At 47.7% G+C, this 21,285-nt stretch overlaps 1 protein-coding gene across 2 annotated transcripts in view; it reads right to left on the bottom strand.

Moving 5' to 3' along the window:
* Window positions 1–2,282: 2,282 nt before the first annotated feature.
* Window positions 2,283–21,285, bottom strand: part of LOC117710053 (signal transducer and activator of transcription 5B) — a 71,947-nt gene continuing 52,944 nt past the window's right edge. For both annotated transcript variants that reach the window (XM_076935791.1, XM_034504566.1), the window contains exons 6-19: window positions 20,044–20,174; window positions 19,681–19,832; window positions 19,066–19,221; window positions 18,489–18,668; window positions 18,012–18,099; window positions 17,813–17,935; window positions 15,459–15,551; window positions 12,014–12,220; window positions 10,392–10,486; window positions 10,116–10,246; window positions 8,963–9,133; window positions 5,585–5,636; window positions 5,203–5,307; window positions 2,283–4,732 (exon numbers count right to left, since the gene is read on the bottom strand). In XM_076935791.1, the coding sequence (XP_076791906.1) occupies window positions 4,606–4,732; window positions 5,203–5,307; window positions 5,585–5,636; window positions 8,963–9,133; window positions 10,116–10,246; window positions 10,392–10,486; window positions 12,014–12,220; window positions 15,459–15,551; window positions 17,813–17,935; window positions 18,012–18,099; window positions 18,489–18,668; window positions 19,066–19,221; window positions 19,681–19,832; window positions 20,044–20,174 (1,811 nt within the window). In that variant the 3' untranslated portion in view covers window positions 2,283–4,605. The remainder of the gene's footprint in view (window positions 4,733–5,202; window positions 5,308–5,584; window positions 5,637–8,962; window positions 9,134–10,115; window positions 10,247–10,391; window positions 10,487–12,013; window positions 12,221–15,458; window positions 15,552–17,812; window positions 17,936–18,011; window positions 18,100–18,488; window positions 18,669–19,065; window positions 19,222–19,680; window positions 19,833–20,043; window positions 20,175–21,285) is intronic.

The raw sequence follows: 21,285 nt of genomic DNA, 5'->3' as shown, positions 1-21,285 counted from the left end.
AGAAAATGCCTCAATAAGATTGAGCTACAAGCATACTTGTGTGTGTTCTCTCTCTCTCTCTCTTTTTTTTTTTTTTTTTTTTTTTTTTTTTTTGTTTTTGTTTTTGGAGACAGGGGTTCTCTGTGTAACCCTGGCTGTCCTGGAACTCACTCTGTAGACCAGGCTGGCCTCGAACTCAGAAATCCCCTGCCTCTGCCTCCCAAGTGCTGGGATTAAAGGCGTGTGCCACCACCGCTCGGCTGTAGTGTATTTTCTTAATTAGTGATTGATGGGAGACAGTCCAGCCCGCTGTGGTTAGTGTGTTAGTGGCTTTTTAAAAAAAAAAAGATGTATTTATTTATTTTACATGTGAGTACGCAATCACTCTCTTCAGATACACCAGAAGATAGCATTGGATCCCATTACAGATGGTTGTGAGCCACCATGTGGTTGCTGGGAATTGAACTCAGGACCTCTGGAAGAGCAGTCAGTGCTATTAACCACTGAGCCATCTCTCCAGCTCCTTGTTAGTGGCTTTTTAATAAGTGTGCTTGTAGTAAATTTCCTCTTAACCCAGCTAGCTCCCAAATAATTGAGAGTGGACTGTTAAATTTATTTAACAAGATTTAAAGGCACAACAACTGAACAGTTTCACTCCATTTTAATACTCTAAGCTACTCTGGCTGCCTCCCAGCCAGAATCTCCATGATACTCGCATTTTAGTACTAATCCAGCTCTCTGGGCTCCAAATGTTTTCTCATGGTGTCTCCTGGACTCTTCTGTGGCAGATCCTCTCTTCCTCTCCCTGGCTCCTCCATCCCCTGACTGGGAGGAAGCCCTGCCTTGTTTTCTCTCCTGCTCAGTCACTGAATGATCAGCTTCTTTACTGACCAATCAGAGAATAGTTTGCAACCAAATCTGGGGGCACTGAAGTCAGCGTTTGAATAATATACAAGGATAGTCTTTACACAGTGCACAGTAACACTGTGCCTACACAGGTGGTCCTGGGTTCCACCTGTAAGAAAGCAGGCTGAGCAAGTCATGGAGAAAAGCCAGTGAGCAGCACCCCTCCATGGCCTCTGCACCCATTGCTGCTTCCAGGTTCCTAGACTGTTTGAGTTCCTGTCCCAACTTCTTTCTGTCTTTGGAAGGACTTCCCTGCAGATGACCATCATCTTTGACCTGACCTGTGAAGGACCTCCCACCTACAGGACCAGTATTGACTTCACAAAACTCCATCCAAGTGTATGACAGGCTTGCCAAAACCCAGAATGAGGAGCTGGAGAGATGGCTCAGTGGTTCAGAGCACTGACTGCTCTTCCTGAGAGGACAAGGGTTCAGTTCCCAGCACCCACATGCAGCTCACAGCTGTCTGTTACTCCAGTTCCAGAGGCTCCAACACCCTCACATAGACACCAATGCACATAAAATAAAAATAAAAAATCATGGATAAGAAAAAACAGAAGGAACACAAAAGACTCAAGGCAGCAAGCAGCAACCAGAGGACTGCATTCAGACTCTATACCTTCATCCTGTTTGCTCTTTCCCAGTCATTTCTGATGATAGTGCCAGGAAGGTGTAAACCAAATAAACCCTCTCCTCAGAAGCCTCAGCCTACGCTGCACCAAACCTTCTAGAACCTTCTGAACCACACATCATGTCCTGGCTCCAGCTCTCATGCTTTCTTCTAAGCCTATCCCTCAGGCTGAAGGCCTCATCCATCCTAAACTTCTGTTTGTCCCAAGCTGGCTGGCACGCTGGGCTGCTGCTGAGGGCCTGTTACTCTGGGGGCTGAGAAAGGAAGCCAGAGACTTTGTCTCGAAAGAAAAAGAGGGCTGGGCATTAGGGGACATAGCTAATTGGTAGAGTGCTTCCCTGGCATGCTGAGGCTACAGGTTCAAGTCCCAGCACCACAAAGAAAGAGAGGGAGGAAGGCCTGCTCAGGCTCCCCATGACCCCTCCTTCATGTTCTCTTATATTTCATAATGACCTTGGGTGGCAGGAACCAATGTCCTGTCACCACCAGTTTTCCAACATGGTGCCAGGCTCAGGGGAGGAATCTGAACACACTCAATTAGGGCTGGCTTTCTATCAGGAAGAGGGTGAGGGGAATCTGAGATGGCTATCGGCCCAATCTCCCAGTCATTTCCCAGCAGGAAGGTAAGAGACACCTCTGACTGCAATCAAAGCCCATGGCATGTCATCTTAGTTCCCCTTCTTAGAGTCATGCGGATGACTGAAAAAGTTTTCCTGTTAAAGCCACCCTCCCTTGACATATGACCGAAAGGAAACAGGACTCAATATTGTCCTTCAGGAGACGCCTTTATTGTAACATAAAATACACAATTTTGTGGCTGCCCCAATTTATACACAATACTTTTTGGTGGCTATATACTAATCTGCCTCGACACTAAAATATGTATCTGAAATAAAACGTTAAAAAGAAAAATTATAAAAGAATATTTTCATTGTAGGAGCTAGCCAGTCCATATCTCCTTCAACCTCTACAAAGCCCCCCACATGCCACACCCCAAAGCTGAGACTTTCCTGACTCACATGTGGGTCTGTGAACAGGCAAGAGGTGGATGGAGATCTGTCCTCACCTCGTCTTTGGGTGCAGGAATGGGGCAGAGAGAGAGAGAGAGAGAGACCAGCATGCAGATAGGAAACACACTTTCCAGTTAAAAACCTCTCCCAGGTCCAGGCACAGCCTCAGGAAATCCAGGGCAGCTTGACAACTTTGTGGAAACCTCACCTTTTGGCACCCTTTTCTCCAACCCATCTTGAGAGTAAGTCTAGAATCTTCCAGGGGTACCAGACTGCTCTACTCTCCCCATGCCTTGGGGCCTTGTTCACCATAAATCTAGATATTTGATGAGTCCACACCCTTGTGAGGGTTACTGAGACAAACAGCCACGTGACAGGGAAGAGTCCTTTAAGCCTGGACTCCTCTGGCAGTTCCAGCTTTCTTCTGAGAGGGCAGGGAGGGGCCTCACACCTCCTCCATCCAGCCAGCACCTGAGGCAGAGAGGCTACCACCAGGCATAGAAAAATCAGTGTACAAAACCAAGCCAAGGCAAACAGCAGCTTTTAAAAACTCATCTCCCAATAAATAATTTATTACACAGGAGTATTTTCCTTTAACAGTAAAACACTGATAAATTCAGAAGTTATTTTTGTAAAAAAAATATGTTTATTTACTTGCATGTATAAAAATAAGGTTTTGGGGCTCCTCTCCTGGGCGTGGCTCTGCCCTGGTTCGGGAGAGAACGCCAAGGAGGGCTCTGCAAGCCTGAGCTGTCCGGCTCTCTGCTTGCTCCTCTCCCTGACGGCGCACTGCAGCCCCTTCCTTCCTTCTGGAGACACCACAGAGGAGACTGTGGAACAAGATCACACTGAGGCTTTGCTTTGCTTCTACAGTTTTCCAAGCTTCCTAGCAAACCCGATGACTGCATTTCCCCAATCCTCAATGGCACCCAGCACCCAGCAGCCAGCACTTAGCAGCCAGCACTGTGCGGTGCTGGCTGCCTCCTTGGCAGGCTGGCCCCTGGTGCAGGTCCCATTCCTATGGCCTAATCCTCAGGACACTGTGTGACACTGAAGGGAGATGAAGTGATCTGGGTACAGAGGACCCAGGACCTGATAAAGGAAGAGAGAAATTTGATGTCAAATTAGGGTGTGAATGGGAAAAACAGGAAAAAAAGACCTGATTTAGAAACAAAAACACCACCGGACGTTTGCAGAAAGCCATTATCAACAAGCTTGGAGAAAAGCCTTGGATAACGCAGGCCTGGCCACAGTACAGAGTTGGGGAGGGTGGCACAGCCAGGCCACGCGCCCAGCGTCTGGAGCCAGGACTGGGCTGTCAGAGCACAGAGCATCACCTGTGGCCCTCCTTCCTCTCTACTATTCTGTTAAACATCTCCACTTGAGTACACGCATGTAAGCTGAGTAGCAGTTCTAGAAACAGAGACTGAGTGAGCAGAGGGAAGGAGCCAGTGTTAAGATGGCGGAAGTGTTGGAAACAGCCACTCCCCATCAAAAAACCTGTGACCACCCTTGCCTCAACACCCTTGATTCAGCTCCCCTTTCCGTCCCTTATGCAAAAGGGACAGGGGACATGGGAGGCACTGGCTTTCATCAACAGACAGTCATCTACATTTTAGAAGACGGGTGGAAACAATGAAAGCTTGCTTGGACTATGGACTACCTGGCAGAGGAATGAAGGCTCCCCAGAGAGGGGGTGCTTTTTCCTCTCTTTGTCCTTCTCTTACTTGGACAGTCATGTGTCAAGGGTCAGCCACCCTTAAGACACATGGCCAGGTTCCAGGGTTCAGGGAACCGACTGCCTTTTTGCACACAGTAAAAACAAGCCCGGCCCCTGCCCTGGCGCTGGCTTAGACTGGACAGCAGGGGTGGAAAAAAACACGACGTGCAAACGCACACACTCACACTCACGCGCACTCCCTTCACTAGTGCCAGTATGCACAGAGACACTAAAGTCACAACTAGTATTAACACTTCACATTACAAGTATTGTTTCCAAAGAGAAGCGATTCATGGAATTAAAACATCCACAGGAAGTTCCTCCATGAGGACGATGAAGCTGCAGTCGGTGAGGTCTGGTCATGACTGTGCGTGAGGGATCCACTGACTGTCCATGGGCCGGCCTAAGAGCTCTTCCACGCGCCGTGCCACGTCCATCGTGTCTTCCAGATCGAAGTCCCCATCGGTATCAAGGACGGAGTCTGGGCTTCAGAGGGAAAGACAAATGGTGAGGGGGAGGGGCAAAGGTTATCAAAGGTCATCTGAAAGCCTACAACCCACCAAGTGAGAGAGCTGGGTTATTCCTTCAACCTAGGCCCTCACTAGAAAGATCTCTTGATAGAAATCAGAGGCCTTTGCTGGCTAGGTCATTAGACTGTGCTATCCATCCAACCTGGCTGCCCTCTTCCAGACTCTACCCAGTCCTTACACACAAAGTGTGGCAAATCTCCATTTTTCAGAGAAGATATGCAGATGCCAATTTACTCATGGCCACTGAGGTTTTAAATATCTAGTGGAATCCCTCCCTCTGGCAGGCCAGTGTCTGGGCCTAGGCCGGGTGAGTTGAGATCCAGAGAACCTTCAGGTTCCTTTGCCCCGACTCCAGGCCTTAGGAAGTCCAGCCTGAGGCCAATGCCCCAGTTGCTCCCCATTTACACTCCCAAGAGCATGACCTACTTTGGTGGGTACATGTTGTAATGTGCCTGAGGGCACACTACTGGGGAAGGAGCCTGGTCCATGTAGGTGGCGCCACTCCCTGCATCTGTAGAAGCATTAGCAAACCTGTAGAAGGAAGCAGAACACAATCTTAGCCACATGGACTGGAAGAGGGGTTAGGGAACATCCTCATGTCTTTTTCAGGACATAGGAGGTTGGACCCCAGGGTCTGGCCACAGCATGACTGGAACTCAGTTACATCTCAAAGGCTAAGCCAGGTTTATTTACTCTGGGGTATCAGGGATATTGGACTCAACAGCAGAGAGTGCTGGGTGCTGGGGGAAGAACACAAAGTAGAGGAGGGGGGGGGACACCAGAACAGAGCTGGGCCCTGGACACTTACTCAGGGACCACTTGCTTGATCTGCGGCTTCACGTATCCGTCGGCTGCTTTTGCTGCCAGGAGAAGAACAGTGAAAACCAGGGACCTCAGAGACACTGTCCTCAAGAATCCATCTTTTCTAGGGTTAGGACACAGCCATCTAATCTCAACTCAGAACAGGACATAGCAGGTAACATTTCTGTCTGCCGGGAGGCTTGCTGGCGACGTGCAGAACCTAAAACTACAAATCTGGCCACCTTCCAGGTCAGCTGGCATGATTTAGAAAGTTCCACATAGAGAGGCACTTCCATGCACACGTGGTTAACTGCTAGTGGTGTATATTTGTGAAATATTTTTTTTCTTTTGAAACAGGATCTCACTATGTAGGATAGGCTGCCTTCAAGCTCACAGAGAACTGCCTGCCTCTACTTTATGAATTCATGACTATGCCTGGCTGACTCTTTGTCTGGTATTGGGGACTGAACCTGAGCCGTCATATATACTAGGCAAAAGCTCTACCACTGAGTGGACCCTCCCCTGCCTCTTTTCACTTTGTGTTTGGAGATAGTGCCTCGCTCCCTACCCCAGGCGGGTGCTGTACTTTGGTTCTTCCTGTCTCAGCCTCTCAAACTGAGATTATGCCTGTGCCTGCAGGCATAACTGAAAAATAAAAGCTTTGAAAGATTCACAGTTGGAGTTGGCAAGACAGCTCAGTGGGTAAAGGTATTTATCACAAAGCTTGACAACACAAGTCCCATCCCCAGGACCCACACCATGGAAGAAAAGTGCCAACTCCCAATGGTTGTCCTCCTACTTCCACATGTACACTATGGTATATGTGTGCAACACACACACACACACACACACACACACACACACACACACACACACTAAAAGCTGATAGATGGGGTTTCTGTGGGAATTACAAGTCTTTGTACTTGAGAAAATAAAACAACACAGAGAAAATATTTTCTGTATAAATAAATCAATAGGGGATTAACATATTTTTCTTGTGTATGTGTATACACATGTTCATGTGTGTACATGCGTGTGCCCAGACATGTGGAGGAACATATACAATAGTATTACAATGCCACATTGCCTGGCTTTTTTAAAAGTGTAGGCTCTCCGTGATATAGGAGAGTCACTAGGTAATGGAATCCTGTTCAGTCTTGAAGATGGTGTAGCACGAACACATTACTGACTCACAACTTTCTCTCTCTCCTTCTCCCCCCCCCCCCCCCGAGACAGGGTTTCTCTGTGTAGCCCTGGATGTCCTGAAACTCACTCTGTAGACCAGGCTGGCCTCAAACTCAAAAATCTGCCTGCCTCTGCCTCCCAAGTGCTGGGATTACAGGCATGCACCACCACTGCTCGGCGATTCATAACTCTTTATGTGTGTGTGTGTGTGTGTGTGTGTGTGTGTGTGTATTAAACTTGCAGCAATTACTCTAACAGACTGAACATGTCTTTACCCCCAGATTAGTACATTTTCTACATAAAAATATAACTTAAAAAAAAAAAAAACCAGGAAGAAATACAGAAAAAAATTACAGATGGTCAGGGCTGGTCAATGGTGGATGAAGAATCTAGGGTCAGGAACTAAACCAAGCTGAAATCCCAGTTTGGCCCCTTCCCAGCCATGTGATCTTTAGCAAATTATTTTATTTCCCTATGCCTCAGTTTCTTCTTATGTAAGAGAGGAGTTACAGTCATATTGTAAGCCAGCTCCCAATTAAACATTTTCCTTTGTAAGAGCTGCCTTGGTCCTGGTGTCTCTCCACAATGATGGAACAGTGACTAAGACAGATACTACAGGAAACAGAGACGTTCAGCCAATGCTAGCAGCTGCCACTATGCTAATTACTCTGGAATTATTAATCATCATATACAAAGGTTGCCTAGAATCAGAAATACACACAAGATTTTTAAAGTACCGTTTGTATGCCAACCAGACTGGCAGACATGAATGGAGGCCATCCTGTGGTTGGCAAAAAGACAGGGAAGCAGATGTCCAACAGATAGCTTGTGGGGAGATGTGAATTTGGCTTTTTTGAATGCAGGGCTTTTTTTTTTTTTTTTTTTTTTTTTTTTTTTGTTTTGTTTTGTTTTATTGAGACAGGGTTTCTCTGTGTAGTCCTGGCTGTCCTAGAACTCACTCTGTATACCAGGCTGGCCTTGAACTCAGAAATCTGCTTGCCTCTGCCTCCCAAGTGCTGGGATCAAAGGCGTGAGCCACCACTGCCCAGTTTGAATGCAGTTTTATGCATCTAAAAATCGTAAAAAGCATATGCCCTTTGACCTAATTCTCCTTAGGAATTTATCCTAAGGAATACTTGAACAAGATACTCATACTAGGTTATTGCAATATCAGTCATAAGTGAAAATGAATTAAATTAAATAAAAAGAATCTCAATTGCCTAACTATGATATAGCATGATATAGGAGAGTCCCATGATATAATGGAATCCTGTTCAGTCATGAAGATGGTGTGGCACGAATGCATTCGCATTACTGACTCGAAACTCTTTGTGTGTGTGTGTGTGTGTGTGTGTGTGTGTGTGTGTGTGTGTGTGTGTATGTGTGTAAAATCAGGGCACTTAGGATTATGTATGCTCTGACCTTTCACCCCCGCCTCCATTACTGAGATGCCCTGGCCTCCATTCCCATGGTCAGCTTCCTGCTTGGCTGGAAGCAGCCTCCATGCTCTGGGAGCTTTTCAGCCACCCCAGCTGTACTCACTCTCTCAGCCTAGGAGGTTTGTTTTCTAGGTGTCTGCAAAGCCAGTTTCCTTACTTTGTTCAAGTCTATTCTCATGTCACTTCCTCAGAAACTCCCAACTCCTCTAGAGAGATGGTGCCTACCTCTGCGCCATGCCTCTAACCCTTCACTTTTACTTTATTGCTCTTAAGGGAATCCACTGCTAAGTAAACAGGACTCTTCCCTGACTCACTCGCTGCTCTCTCTTTGACCAGACTGCAGCCTCCCAAGTACCTGGGGAGAGAATAGGCCACACGTCTACAGAGTGTTCAAGAATGCCACAGAGCTGTCCGCAGAGGCTAGCCTCTAGATGTGTGTGAAGTCTTTCTTTCTTATAAATTTAGGTTTTTCCTAAAAATTTTATGACAATATGGGATATTCTGGCGAGGAATGGTGCTTTGTAACTTTAATCTCAACATTCAGGAGGCAGAGTCGTTTTCATGGACAGATAATGCAGACATCTGCCTTGGGTATTGCCTGAAGTCCAGTGGGGTGCTGTTTGGGTTTTGTGCAGGAAAGAGATTTTCACATACATGCATATGTTCATGCACCCCTCCCCCCGACACAAACAGGTAAAGCAAAAACCCAAACCAAGCCAAAACTAAAGTCAGTACAAACCCTTCTGCAGATGGACACTTACCAGTGGCGGGCTCACAGGGAACCGGTGTGTAGTACTTAGAATATACCTCATCCTTTGGCCGATCAGGAAACACATATATGAGGTAATTCAGGTCCCCCAGGCGGTCAGCGAGGGACCGGATAGAGAAGTCTCTAGTGGTAAAAGGCATCAGATTCCAAAACATTCTCTCCTCTAGATCAATAAACAGAACAATCACATTCTAACCATGGCTTCCAAATGTGAGGTTTTAAAGTCCACATGCTGAAAATTTAAGCCCCATGTTAAAGTCATAACACCAGAAATGTTCATCCCCAAATCGCCGTGGGATGTAGACAGGGACTTCTTGTATGCCTTGGTACATACGCTGATGCACACATTATTTCCCTAGAGATCCAGTGACCTCAGTGGGCTCAAGTTCAAGTGGAGTCCTCCCGTGTCTACAAGCAATGGCGCTGGAGCGGGAGAGACGGCTCAGCAGTTAAGGGCACTTGTTCTTGCAGCCGCCTGGGGTTCAATTCCCAGCACCCACATGATGGGTTCACGACCATCCATAACTCTGGTTCTAGGGCACTGCATACATGTGGTACACAGACAAGCATGTAGGCAAAACACCCACATACAAAATAATAAAATAAGGGAAAGAAAAGAAGCAGCCCTCGGGGGCCCCAATCTCATTTCCTAGGAAGCACACGCACCCGCAGCCAGAGAAAGCCTAAGAGCTAGTACAGGATGGTAGAATGTTTAAAACAAAAAACACACAAACTAGCAAGCTACTTTACTTCTCTGTGAGGGGCAGACTAAGGAGGGGACGGACATTCTTAGGTAGCAGTGTCAGCAGCAACACCTGACATTAATTAAGAGAATCTTGGAGCCACAGAGGGACTGAAATGAGCTCCAGGGTGAGTAACAATAAGGCAAACGTTTCACAAGGGAAGTGGCTGCGCCTCTGCCCAACGCCTGTTCTAGGGCTACAATCCAGCGTTTCCCACAATAAGATTGCTCACAGGCTGCCTTGCGAGCAGCTGTGTCATGGTTATGTTAGTGATTCTTGTAATTAGGTCTGTCCCCAGCAAACAATATGTTCTCAGTAAGATGCGTTAGAATCATCCTGTGACAAAGCAGCTGACTTTGGACACAAAGCCAAACTGTGTCTCAAAAAGGGCGAGGCACTCACGAGAGTCAAACTTCCAAGCAATGGTGATGCCCCCGATTTCCGAGTCGCTGAAGCGCAGCAGGAAGGTCCCATCCGGCTTGTTGATGAGCAGGTCATGGGCCTGCTGCTTGTTCACGAAACCCAAGATGGCCCTGGATCAGAGTCAGAAGCAGAGGGTGACAATGTCAGAGAGAAAACCTTTGTATTCTCGTACTGACTTATAGCTAATTGGGAGACTGAGGCAGGAGGATTGCTTGAGCTCAAGATCTGGCAACATATAATAAAGATGATTCTTACCCATCGTTCCAGTGAGGCTTGAGATGTTTTTTTAATACTTCCATCACACCGTCAAACCACTGCCAGAAAGTGTAATTCCGGCCTGGCAAATTCTCCTGGTTGGGGACATAACAGTGAACAGGAAGAAAGCAACAATGACCATTAGACTATCAGCTGCATATGGCAGAGGCACTTCAGAATCTACTGTTAGGAGACTGTTGTACTGGGCTCTGTACAAACACCCTCCACATGCAATCTGCTAAGGATTGGCTTGTTCTGAATTAACTTTAAATCTAGAGGTCACCCAGGAGGCACACAAGACTCAGTGGCCTTAGTATATGTGAACCCACCCCCTGTCAGAGAGCAAGATGGCAAAGAGGGGAACAAGAGTCACAGGGACAAGGACCAGCTGATGAGAGGATAAGACTGAACTCTAAAGACCATCTTCCAGAATCGTAAGGCTGAATTCTGGGGACCCAACAACCCAAAGAATAAAACTGGACTTTTACTTTTTGCCCCTTTCAGGTTCTCTGTAAAAATGCATGATGAAACAGATGTAAAGGCAGTTCTGGCTCCAACTTCCACACTGTCAGCCCTCTGAATAAAGTGAAAAGCTTCAAACCCTGGCTTGTGCTCTGTGATGGGCAGCCCAGGCTACTTACAGACACTTCAGATGGAAAAGGAACATCTCCTCTGTCAGAAGCATGCAGACATGCCTGCCTGAGTGTTACCAAGTGGTCTTACAGTCTCAGAGACAGAGCATGAAGGAAAAGGGAGAAGTGAGGGAGAAAGGCCAGAGAGCTGGTACCCACAGGGGATTTTGCTAGATTTGGTGGACTCGCCTCTGGCTATTTCTGTGGTCTGTGACAAGCGGCACCAGTGTCCCCTGGGAGATTCTGAGAACTGCACATTTTTCTAGGCTCACCTGGACCTGTTATGATTCAGAGCCTACACTTTAACAAGATGCAGGGTGGGTTCATAGATCTGACCTGAATTAGATCACACTAAGCCACTGGGAGGCTGACATCATACACACATTCCTAGTAATTACCAGCCAACTACAGTAACCAGGTTCTGTGGGAAGCAGGGGCTTTACCACAACAGCAAAGGTAGAGCACTGAGGCCTGTTTCCTGACCTCCTCTGACTACCACCAACTGGGTCCAGAACCATTCAGACGACTCAGAAGCCACAGACTCAGAGCTTTCTGAATTAAGGGCATCTGAATCTCTGGGTGCAGACAGAGCAGGGAGAGGTTTAACTGAAAATCAAAGCTGTGACTCCATCACAGAAGGAACATTTCCTTTGTCCATGCCCCCTTCCAGGAGGTTGAGGGTCCCCCGGAAGCCTGAGCCAACATTCAACATCCGAGCTGGAGAAGGAGCTTGGCTTACAGTTGTTTCACTGTTTCCTTTACAGAGGAAGAAATGCATTAAGTGCCCACAGGGCCCAGCTCACAGACACAGTGGAAAGGTGTCACTCTATGTGAGACCTGACTCTCAAACTGTCCGTCTATACAGATGTTTCTATGACCTTGGGTAGAGATTATGAGAAATAGGAAGAAGAGGGGCTCAGGGCAGGGAAACTCCAGCAGGCAAACATTTGGAAAGATTGGAGTAAGAGTAGCTGGCAGCCGGCCACTCACCCGGTTGAACTGGGACCAGGACACGGACATGCTGTTGTAGTCCTCGAGGTGGTTGCTACTGATGTTGAACAGTTTCTGCGCCAGGAACACGAGGTTCTCCTTGGTCAAGCCCCGGTTGCTCTGTACTTCAGCCTTGAATTTCATGTTGAGCGCTTCACACAGCTGCGGCCACAGGACCTTGTCAGGCACGGCAAATGGCACCCTGCCCTGAGAGGGAGAGAAGCCAGGGTATAAGAGAACAGTTGCTTGATTGATTCTCTCAGTCCACAAAAGGAAAGCGGCAGAGGCTGGAAGGAGTTAGATTTATCTTGCCAAACCTGAGCATATTCAGACATTCATGGGGTGTCCTGTTCTGAGAGACACACGAGGTTCTACTTTAATGTCCCCATTCATGACACAGCTGGAGGGCCACCCTGCCTTACATGTGCTGGCTTGGGAGCTGCTGACCCTGCAGTCAGACTCTGGTTCTAATAAACATCGTCAGAACAAAATATCACCAAATTTTGGCTCATGGTCTAGATTCATTGGAGGTTTAGATTGTGAAAACATGGCTAGGTGTGGTGGCCCATGCCTGTGACCTCAGCACCTGGGAGGGAGGATCAGGAGTTCTAGGTCATTCTCTACCACATAGTGTTTAGGGTCAGCCTGGGCTATGTGAGACCCTATTTTAAAAGAAGAAAGAGAGAGGGGGGAGGGAGGGAGGGAGCAGTCAGACAGAGAAGCCTGGCTTTCTAAGTGAGCAGAGAGAGTGGGCACACACATGTGCAGCCCCAAGTATAACACTTGCCCTTGACACTTGCCAAGAACTCTAGTTTGAAGTGAAGCAACTTGGCATGGAGGAATGGAAAATTCTAGTTGGCAACTTTATTGAGAAATAGTTAGAATATGAACATGTAATAAATTGCTTCTCATTCTATTCAGCTGGCTGGTCAATAAGTACAAGGGTGCAATCAGAGCTGGAGAGATGTGGTCTGGTGGTCATCACACAGAACAGTGACTGTAGCTGTGGGCTTCCAAGTAGCCAGGAGAGGGGACTTCCTCCCTTTCTACCTTCCTGCACCCTCCCTTTCCCCTCCCCTTTCTGTGGGCTGTGTGTGAGGCACACATGTGCACATATGTGGAGGTCAGAGGTCAACCTCAGGTGTATTTTTCATGAGTTCTCTACTTCTTAAAAAATTGATTACTGGGGCTGGAGAGACGGAGCGATGAAGAGCACTGGTTGTGTTTGCAGCAGCCACATGGCAGCTCATAGTCATCTGTAATCCCAATCTTGGGGGATCTCTTGCCCTTTTCTGGCCTTATGGGCAACAGGCACAACATGGTACACACACATACATGTAGGCAAAACACTCACACATATAAAATAAACTATAAAAACTCAGGTCTCCATACTTGCATGGCAAGCACTTCACTAAGCCATCTCCCAAGCCCCTGGGATAGGGTCTCATGCAGCATAATCTGCCCCTGAACTTGATATTAATATATAGCCTAGGAGAACCTTGAACTTCCGATCCTTCTGACTCTACCTCCCAAGTACTAAGATTACAGCCGAGAGTTACCATGACTGTTCAGGGGACTGACAAGCTATCTATCATCTGTCTGTCTGTCTGTCTGTCTGTCTGTCTGTCTGTCTGCTGTACCTTGCTACTAAGGTTATAGTCTACCATGTCTGAACAGCTTCCCTGAGTTTGGTGCAAAATGGAGGACATCTTTTTCTTAGCGGGACTTCCTCTTCTTCTCATGATCTGGGGAGCCCAAGCCATACTCTATCTAGGGAAGTCTTGTAATCCATGGCGAAATTCAAAGAATTCATTTGCCTTTCCATGCAAATGAGGTAATGTAATTCCAGCCAATGTAACTTCACTCTAAGAAGAACCCCTTCCTACTCTCCAAGGTTCATATATACAGCCCTGGTTCACCCCAAATAAAGTGTATGTATGCAAACCCACCCTAAATAGAGCCCACAATACAGTGATATCTGGATATCCTGAGAGAGAGGAAATGGAGGGCCAGAATCACAGCTGGATCCCAACATGCATAACACATCCATCCCTCCCTCCCTCTCTTTCTGTCTCTGTCTCTGTCTCTCTCTCTCTCTTTCTGAGACAGGATTTCTCTGTGTAGCCCTGGTTGCCCAAGTACTGAGATATACCACTATGTTAAGCTTTCTGTATTTATTTTTAAATAGCATTCAAGATACCCTAGTCATAAGCATAACTAAAAATGCAAAAATTCATATTATTTGGACAAGATACCCTACTGATTACACATTGCAAGGCATGTCAAGGTTACAGAGAGCTTTGTGGACAGCAGGGGTGGACGGAGATGAAGCAATCTAACCCAGAAGGTTTTGAAGGCAGTGTGCTGTGGCCTTCTTTAAAGAGTCTAAACTCTGGCTTTGCAGCACACACAGGGAAGATCTCATAAAAACCTTGCCTTTGCAATAAAGCATGGTTCTTTAAAGATGACAGTTGAAGAGACAAGAATCTCACACTAGAGAAAGACAGACTTGGATATGTCAAATAACAACAACACTTTTATCATGCTTCTGTGAATTAAGCTCTACTAGCAGCATGCAATAAGGACCCCTCCTCATGGAAATGTTTTGAAAATGTTCATCATGGGCTGGGAATTCTAGTTCAACTGGTAGAGTGCTTTCCTAGCATGCACAAGGCTGTGGGTTCTAGGCCCAGTATGCCCAAAAGAGTGGGTGCGGTTGGTAAATGTCTGTGATCCCAGCACTTGTAAGGGGGAGAGGGGAAAGAAGGCTAGGGGGTTCTCGGCTGCATAGTAAATCCAACACCAGTCTGAAATACTATATGAGATCCTGTTGAGGGGGTCGATGAGGAAGAGAAGGGGAGGGAAGGAGAGAGAGTAGGAGAGTATAAATGCTAGTGTAATTCTGCTTTTGGGGTGGGATGGGGACATAGAACTACAACACGATTATCCGGTCCTTCCAACAAAGCACATCATTCTTCATGAGACCTGGGATGAGTCACAGAATGAGACCTGGGAAGAGCATCTGATGTCGGCCTTATTTACTGTCAGATGACTGAGGCAAGTTCTCAGGTACAGTAAACTCTAGGAAAGGCCTCAAACCATCTAGGCTTCCCCTGAGGATTCAAATATTACAGAGCATCGTTGGTGTAACCAAGCTTAGCCTCGTGATGGCTCACGGAACGCTACTTTACACAAGTTCCAGACAAATGAACTTCACATGGTCGTCATGGGAGGAGGCAGAGCCTGGATTCGAACCCTGACTGGATGTCAAGCCCCTTCCTCTCTTACATTTTCTATTCTGCCTCCCAAGAGAAATGGCACTGTGTGTGTGTGTGTGTGTGTGTGTGTGTGTGTGTGTGTGTGTGACACACACGAATGAACACAGGAGAGATTTATGACCCCAGTCTTGGGATGGGAAGATGCACAGAACACGGAATCCACTCACAGGCTCTGCAAAGGCGTTGTCCCAGAGGACAGTAGCTGTCGCATTGTTGTCCTGGCTGCCGTGAACAATCACCACCACCGGGAGTGACAAGGTCTGGAAGACAGAGAAGGATTGAGTACTGCTTTCTTCTTCTTTTGTCTGGTTTCCTGATCATCCCAGTTTCAGTGGTACACTCAAAGAAATGGCACCGGGAACAGTTGGGCACAAGCTCAAGAGGCTGAGATATTTAATCTATCTGTTTCTCTAACTCTCTAATAAAGCTAACTAATTTTTCCTTTTTGGGGAAAAAATTCTTACATTGTAGTCTAGGCTGGCTTTCATTTCAAATCATTATGTAGCCCAGGTTGACCTCAACTCTATCTATCTATCTATCTATCTATCTATCTATCTATCTATCTATCTATCTATCTTTCTTTCTTTCTTTCTTTCTTTGTTTTTTTTTGTTTGTTTGTTTCTTTTATACACCACCACCGCCCAGCTCGCTCGCTCGATTTCTTCCTTCCTTCCTTCCTTCCTTCCTTCCTTCCTTCCTTCCCTTCCTTCCTTCCTTCCTTCCTTTTTTTTGAGATAAAACATTCACACACAGCATACTCGCTCGATTTCTACCTACCTTCCTTCCTTCCTTCCTTCCTTCCTTCCTTCCTTTTTTTTGAGATAAAACATTCACACACAGCATACTCTAACTTCATATTCCCTATGAAGCTGAGGCTGGCCTTGAACCCCTGATCCTCCTGTGTTTTTTTTTTTTTTTTTTTTTTTTTTTTTTTTTTTTTTTTTTTTTGTTGTTGTTGTTTTTTCGAGACAGGGTTTCTCTGTGTAGCCCTGGCTGTCCTGGAGCTCACACTGTAGACCAGGCTGGCCTCGAACTGAGAAATCCACCTGCCTCTGCCTCCCAAGTGCTGGGATTAAAGGCGTGCACCGCCACCACCCGGCGATCCTCCTGTGCTTACTTTTAATTCTTCAAGTGCTAGGATCACAGGCATGCATATACTGCTGTCATGCTCAGCTTTTATTTCAAACTTTTTTTTTTTTTTTTTTTTTTTGGTTGCTTTTTGGGACAGGGTTTCTCTGTGTAGATCTGCCTGTTCTGAAACTTACTCTTGAGGACCAGGCTGGCCTTGAACTCACAGAGATCCATCTTCATTTGCCTCCCGAGTCCTGTTACTAAAGGTGGGCACCAGCACTGCTTGGCTTGACTCCTGCCTCAGCCTTCCAAGGGTCTAACACTACAAGTGTGTATACAGAGCCTAGCTATAAGTGTAGATATTTTATAGGTGAGGTCGTTTGGATATTCTGAAGGATGGAACAGCTTTCTCACAAGTACATGAAGGGCAAGAGAGGAAAAAAGAGAAAGGGTAAAGAGACACTTCTAAAAAGGCCACAGGGAGAAATGTTTAAAACATTACATACTTGAAATCCCAGCACTGGACACTGAGGCAGGACTTCAAGATCAAGGCTACCCTGGGCTACAGGGTAAGTTTAGGCTGTCTGAGCTACATAGTAAGATCATATTTCAAAAAGAAACAAAAAAACTCAGCCCACTAAACAAGCAAATATAAAACCACACAACCACAAAAACTTCAATCTTTTCCTGGATCCACACTGAGTGGCTCCCATGATTCACTTCTCAGGCATCGTTCTAGCTGTTTCAGTATGTTATCGTTTGTACCTAAATAGAATTTGAACAAACAATAGCTCTAAGGATAAGGTCTCTCTATCTCCCATTTATCAACAATTAAAAGGAAAATAGTATGTGGTCACAACCAACTCTTTAGGCAAAACAAATCAGCATGAAAAGACATACTATATAATTACTGTATAAACAAGCATACATCCATATTATATATAAGACCTATACACATTTATAGCACATATACATCATATACACACTGCCTATGCATACTGAACACACGAATACATCTGACACATATACCTGGTACATGCCCAGCATATCCACTCTGTAAATATACGTGCACACTGTGGTCATACACTATATGCAAGCATAATATATACATACTACACACCCTGTATACATTCACACACACTGTAACATACTGTATATACATTGTATATATACAGTATATATACTGTACATGTACAAGACATATACATGTACACATACCGTATACACACATGATATATACATATGATATAAACATGCACATGATCTATATACTACACATACCATGTGTACTCACACACTATATACATTATATACACACAACACACAGATGGCGTACATGCTGTATATTTATTTGCATGAGTACTGAGTACATATACCACATACATGTCACACATACGGCACACACACTGTACACACATGTGCGTACATGCTGACAGGGAGCAGGTTTTACCTTGACTTGAAAGACCAGCTCGTTTCCACCGACGCTGAACTGTGAGTCAAACAGGATTGTGAACTTTTCTTCCGTGACTGACTCTGCACCACGGCGGTCAGACCTCTTGATTCGTTTCAGGGACTGCAGAGGAGAAGCAGAAGATGAGGAGGCCTGGGACACTAAGGAAACGTCCACTTTGTCTCTCCCAAGTCCTCACCATGTTTCTGAAGTGGGCGCTGAGGGTGCCTGTGGCCTGGTGGTACTCCATGACACAGCAGTTGTTCAGGATTTCGCCGCTGTAATCACTGCAAATCAGAGAGAGGATGAGCTGCAGACACATGGGCACCGAGTGAAGACTGGAAACAAACAGGGCCGCTCGGAATGGCTGCAACAGAGGAACTTAGCGACCAAGACAGGCACAGACGTGACTGCATCATGTCCTGCGGGTGGGCGTACTGAGGCCCAGGAGCTGCCCAAACCCAGAGCATCCTTCTCCTTTGCCCTCCCCCTGCCCACTGTGGCTCCAATAGCTCGGCTGCTGCTAATGCAATGATACCATCTTTAATTTAAAAAACCCTCACATTCATTCTCAGGTCCAGAAGGGCCAGAGAGAACAGACACTAGAGAGGATTTTTATCTTCCATCTCATGAACCAAGGAAGCGTGGCAAGTAGGGAACACTGAGGCACACTCACTTGCGGGTGTTCTCATTCTTGAGCAGGGACTTGGCCTGCTGCTCACTGATGATGGTCGCTTTCACCTGTGGAGGGTTCATGTGCACATTCAGCTTCCCGCCCACCAGCAGGCGCACGGTGGCCGCAAACTTGGTCTGGGTCTTCAGGACCTGAGGAGGCTGCTTCTCGATGATGAACGTGCTGCAGGGGACACAAGTGACCAGACAGTTGCCAGATGCTGGCTCGGGGAAGAGAGCTGGGAGGCCAGCTAGGAGGGAAGGCCTTCCTGTGGGAACTAATGGGAGAAGGAAGACAGGCAGAGGAGGAGGGGGCCTGGCCTTGTTCCAGGGGAGGACACAGGGGTCAGAGACAGGTGTGAGGGAGGCTGTGGAGACTGTGGTGCTTCTCTTGGTGTCACCAACACACACTGGGCCAGGACAGTCACGGCAGCAGAGCTACTGGAGCCTCAGTGGGCAGGTGAAGGGCAGCCGAGCAGGACGAGAGCAGAGCTCTGGGTTTGAACAGCTCCAGGGCCTCAACGTGCCCACCCCCAGGAACTGCCATGTCCCTCTGAACATGGCCAGGAGGCAGCAGTCACCTGGTGACCAGGGCTGAGATGATGTCTGTGATGGTGGCGTTGACCTCAGCCAGCATCTCCTCCACGGGGCCTGGGATGGGCAGCTGCTGGCACAGGTGCTCAGCCCTGCGGATCTGCTGCCGGTTCTGCCAGATGATCTCTGCCAGCTTCTCACACCTGCAAGGAGCCCAGGGCCTTCAGAGGGATGGTGGCTTCTGTTCCAGCCCAGGCCAGGGGAGGAAGATGCAGGATCCCCTCCCTCCTTCATCTCCCTCCCTCCCTTCCTCCCTCCCTCCCAACAAAGCACCCCCCAGAAAGGTGCTGGCCTTGGCCACAGCTGCCCTGCACAGGCACAGAGCAGAGTCCCACTTTCCAAAAGCAGAAGACTGTCAGGGTGGCCCCAAATTGGAACCAACCAGCTCAAGAGTAGCCCTGCCCATTCTGAGACACCACTGTCCCTTGGGGGGAGGTGACACAGGTCTGAGGAGCCAAGTCCCATCAGGAGCCAAGCAAGATACTGCTAAAGTGAGAGCTGCCACAGACAGTGGGAATCTGCTGCTCACACCAACTCAGGGACAGAAGAGGCAGCTGGCATCCTCGGCCGAGCTGCCCACCTCGCCCACCTCTCACCCTCACCAGGACTGCAGCACATCCAGGCTGCCCTCAGGGGGACCCCCGTTGCCGGCCAGCTGCTGCCGCCGCTTCCACTGGATCAGCTCGTCGTCCAGGATGATAGTTTGCTGCTTCCGCAGCAGCTGCAGGGTCTTCTGGTGCTTTTCAGCCAGCTCCTGTGTGAGGGCACAGCAGCTTGCTGGCTCCCAGGGAGCAGTCCTCAGGGCCTGGCCTAGAACCCAGGGCCTGGCCCTCTCACACCCACTCCACCTCACAGGCAACCCAGGGGAGAGGGGCCCTGCTCTCCCAGGCTCTGTCCCCCACCTGGTGCCCTGAATCTCAGGTGACAGAGCTCCCTCCGGGGAAAGGGACGCAGGGCCAACTAACCACGCGGTACTGCTGCAGTGTCTGTGCCTCTCGCTGCAGCCAGGTCTCCAGGGACACTTGCTTCTGCTGGAGGGCTGTCTCCCTGCTCATGCGCTCCTGGGGGTTCAGCTGGGCCAGCTGGGCAAACTGAGCTGGAGGAGGGGACAGGACACCCACCACCATCATTTCTTGTGTTCAGCAAGAAGTCTGAAGGATCACCTACTCTCAGGTAAGACACTCCATTAATAGTAAGTCAGGGTTCCAGTTAGCAATGGGTGTCCCATGACAAAGGGGCTCTCTCAGAAGGCAGATCAAGGTTCTCCCGACCTGGTCTCTCCTAGCAGGGAACAGGTGTTTGATGGGGAGGCAACTGCTTAGTAGTGCCGGCCTCCCCACTCGTCACACAGAGGGCATCCTCCCTCCCCACAGGCCATCAGCTTTGCTGGTGGACTGTGTGTACAAGTGACCTGTGGTTTATCAGCTGCTCGAACTTGGATAAATCCCTGTCTTTCCCATGCTTCAGTCTCGCATCTGTGAAGGGAGAATCTCGATAGCAGCTCAGTGGGCTGCTCTGGAGACTAAGGCTCCCGTTTCCCTATGTATGGTGGGGATCAAGCCAGAACTGTTGCATACCAGGGGAGCACTTGCCCAACTGACATCTTCAGCTGTCTTTCACTATATAGGGACAAACCCCAGAGCCATGTAAAGAGTCCTCATAGGCTCTGCTCCATCAAGTACGTCCAGGGTTGAACTACCTGTCCATTATCACTGCTTGCAAACCTTCCTTGTTCCTTGTTCCGTGCCCAGAAAAAGGCCAGAGTCCTGACATTAACGTTTCCCCCAGTGGCCCTTGAGTAGCCCAGCATCCTTACTCTGGTCTTGCCAAGAATTTGTGCATACTGGCATGTCTCATTGAAGTTCATGGCTGGCCTCTGAGAATCGTGTCACATTGACCTTGTCCTTGCCCCAGGGACACACAAGCTGGGACAGACAAAAGCAACATTAAGACAGCCAGGATAAGCCCGAAACTATCATTTATGCTGGCCTCAGGGTTCAGAGCTAAAAGACATAGTTCTTTCCCAATGATTTATCCTCTGGGAAGCCTGGGAGTCAGTAAATAATGTCAACATAGCTATCAGTGCTTTACACACATGACCTCAGAAGACACTGGCTGTGTGCCTGGGGGTATGGGGACAGATGTCTTCTGAGATTCTTAGTTTTTCTTTTCTTTTCTTTTTTTTTTTTTTTTTTTTTTTTTTTTTT

Source organism: Arvicanthis niloticus, chromosome 6 (genome assembly GCF_011762505.2).
Source record: "Arvicanthis niloticus isolate mArvNil1 chromosome 6, mArvNil1.pat.X, whole genome shotgun sequence".
NCBI lineage: Eukaryota > Metazoa > Chordata > Mammalia > Rodentia > Muridae > Arvicanthis > Arvicanthis niloticus.
The sequence above is the reverse complement of the archived record's forward strand: the minus strand, read 5'-3'. Positions and strand labels throughout refer to the sequence as shown.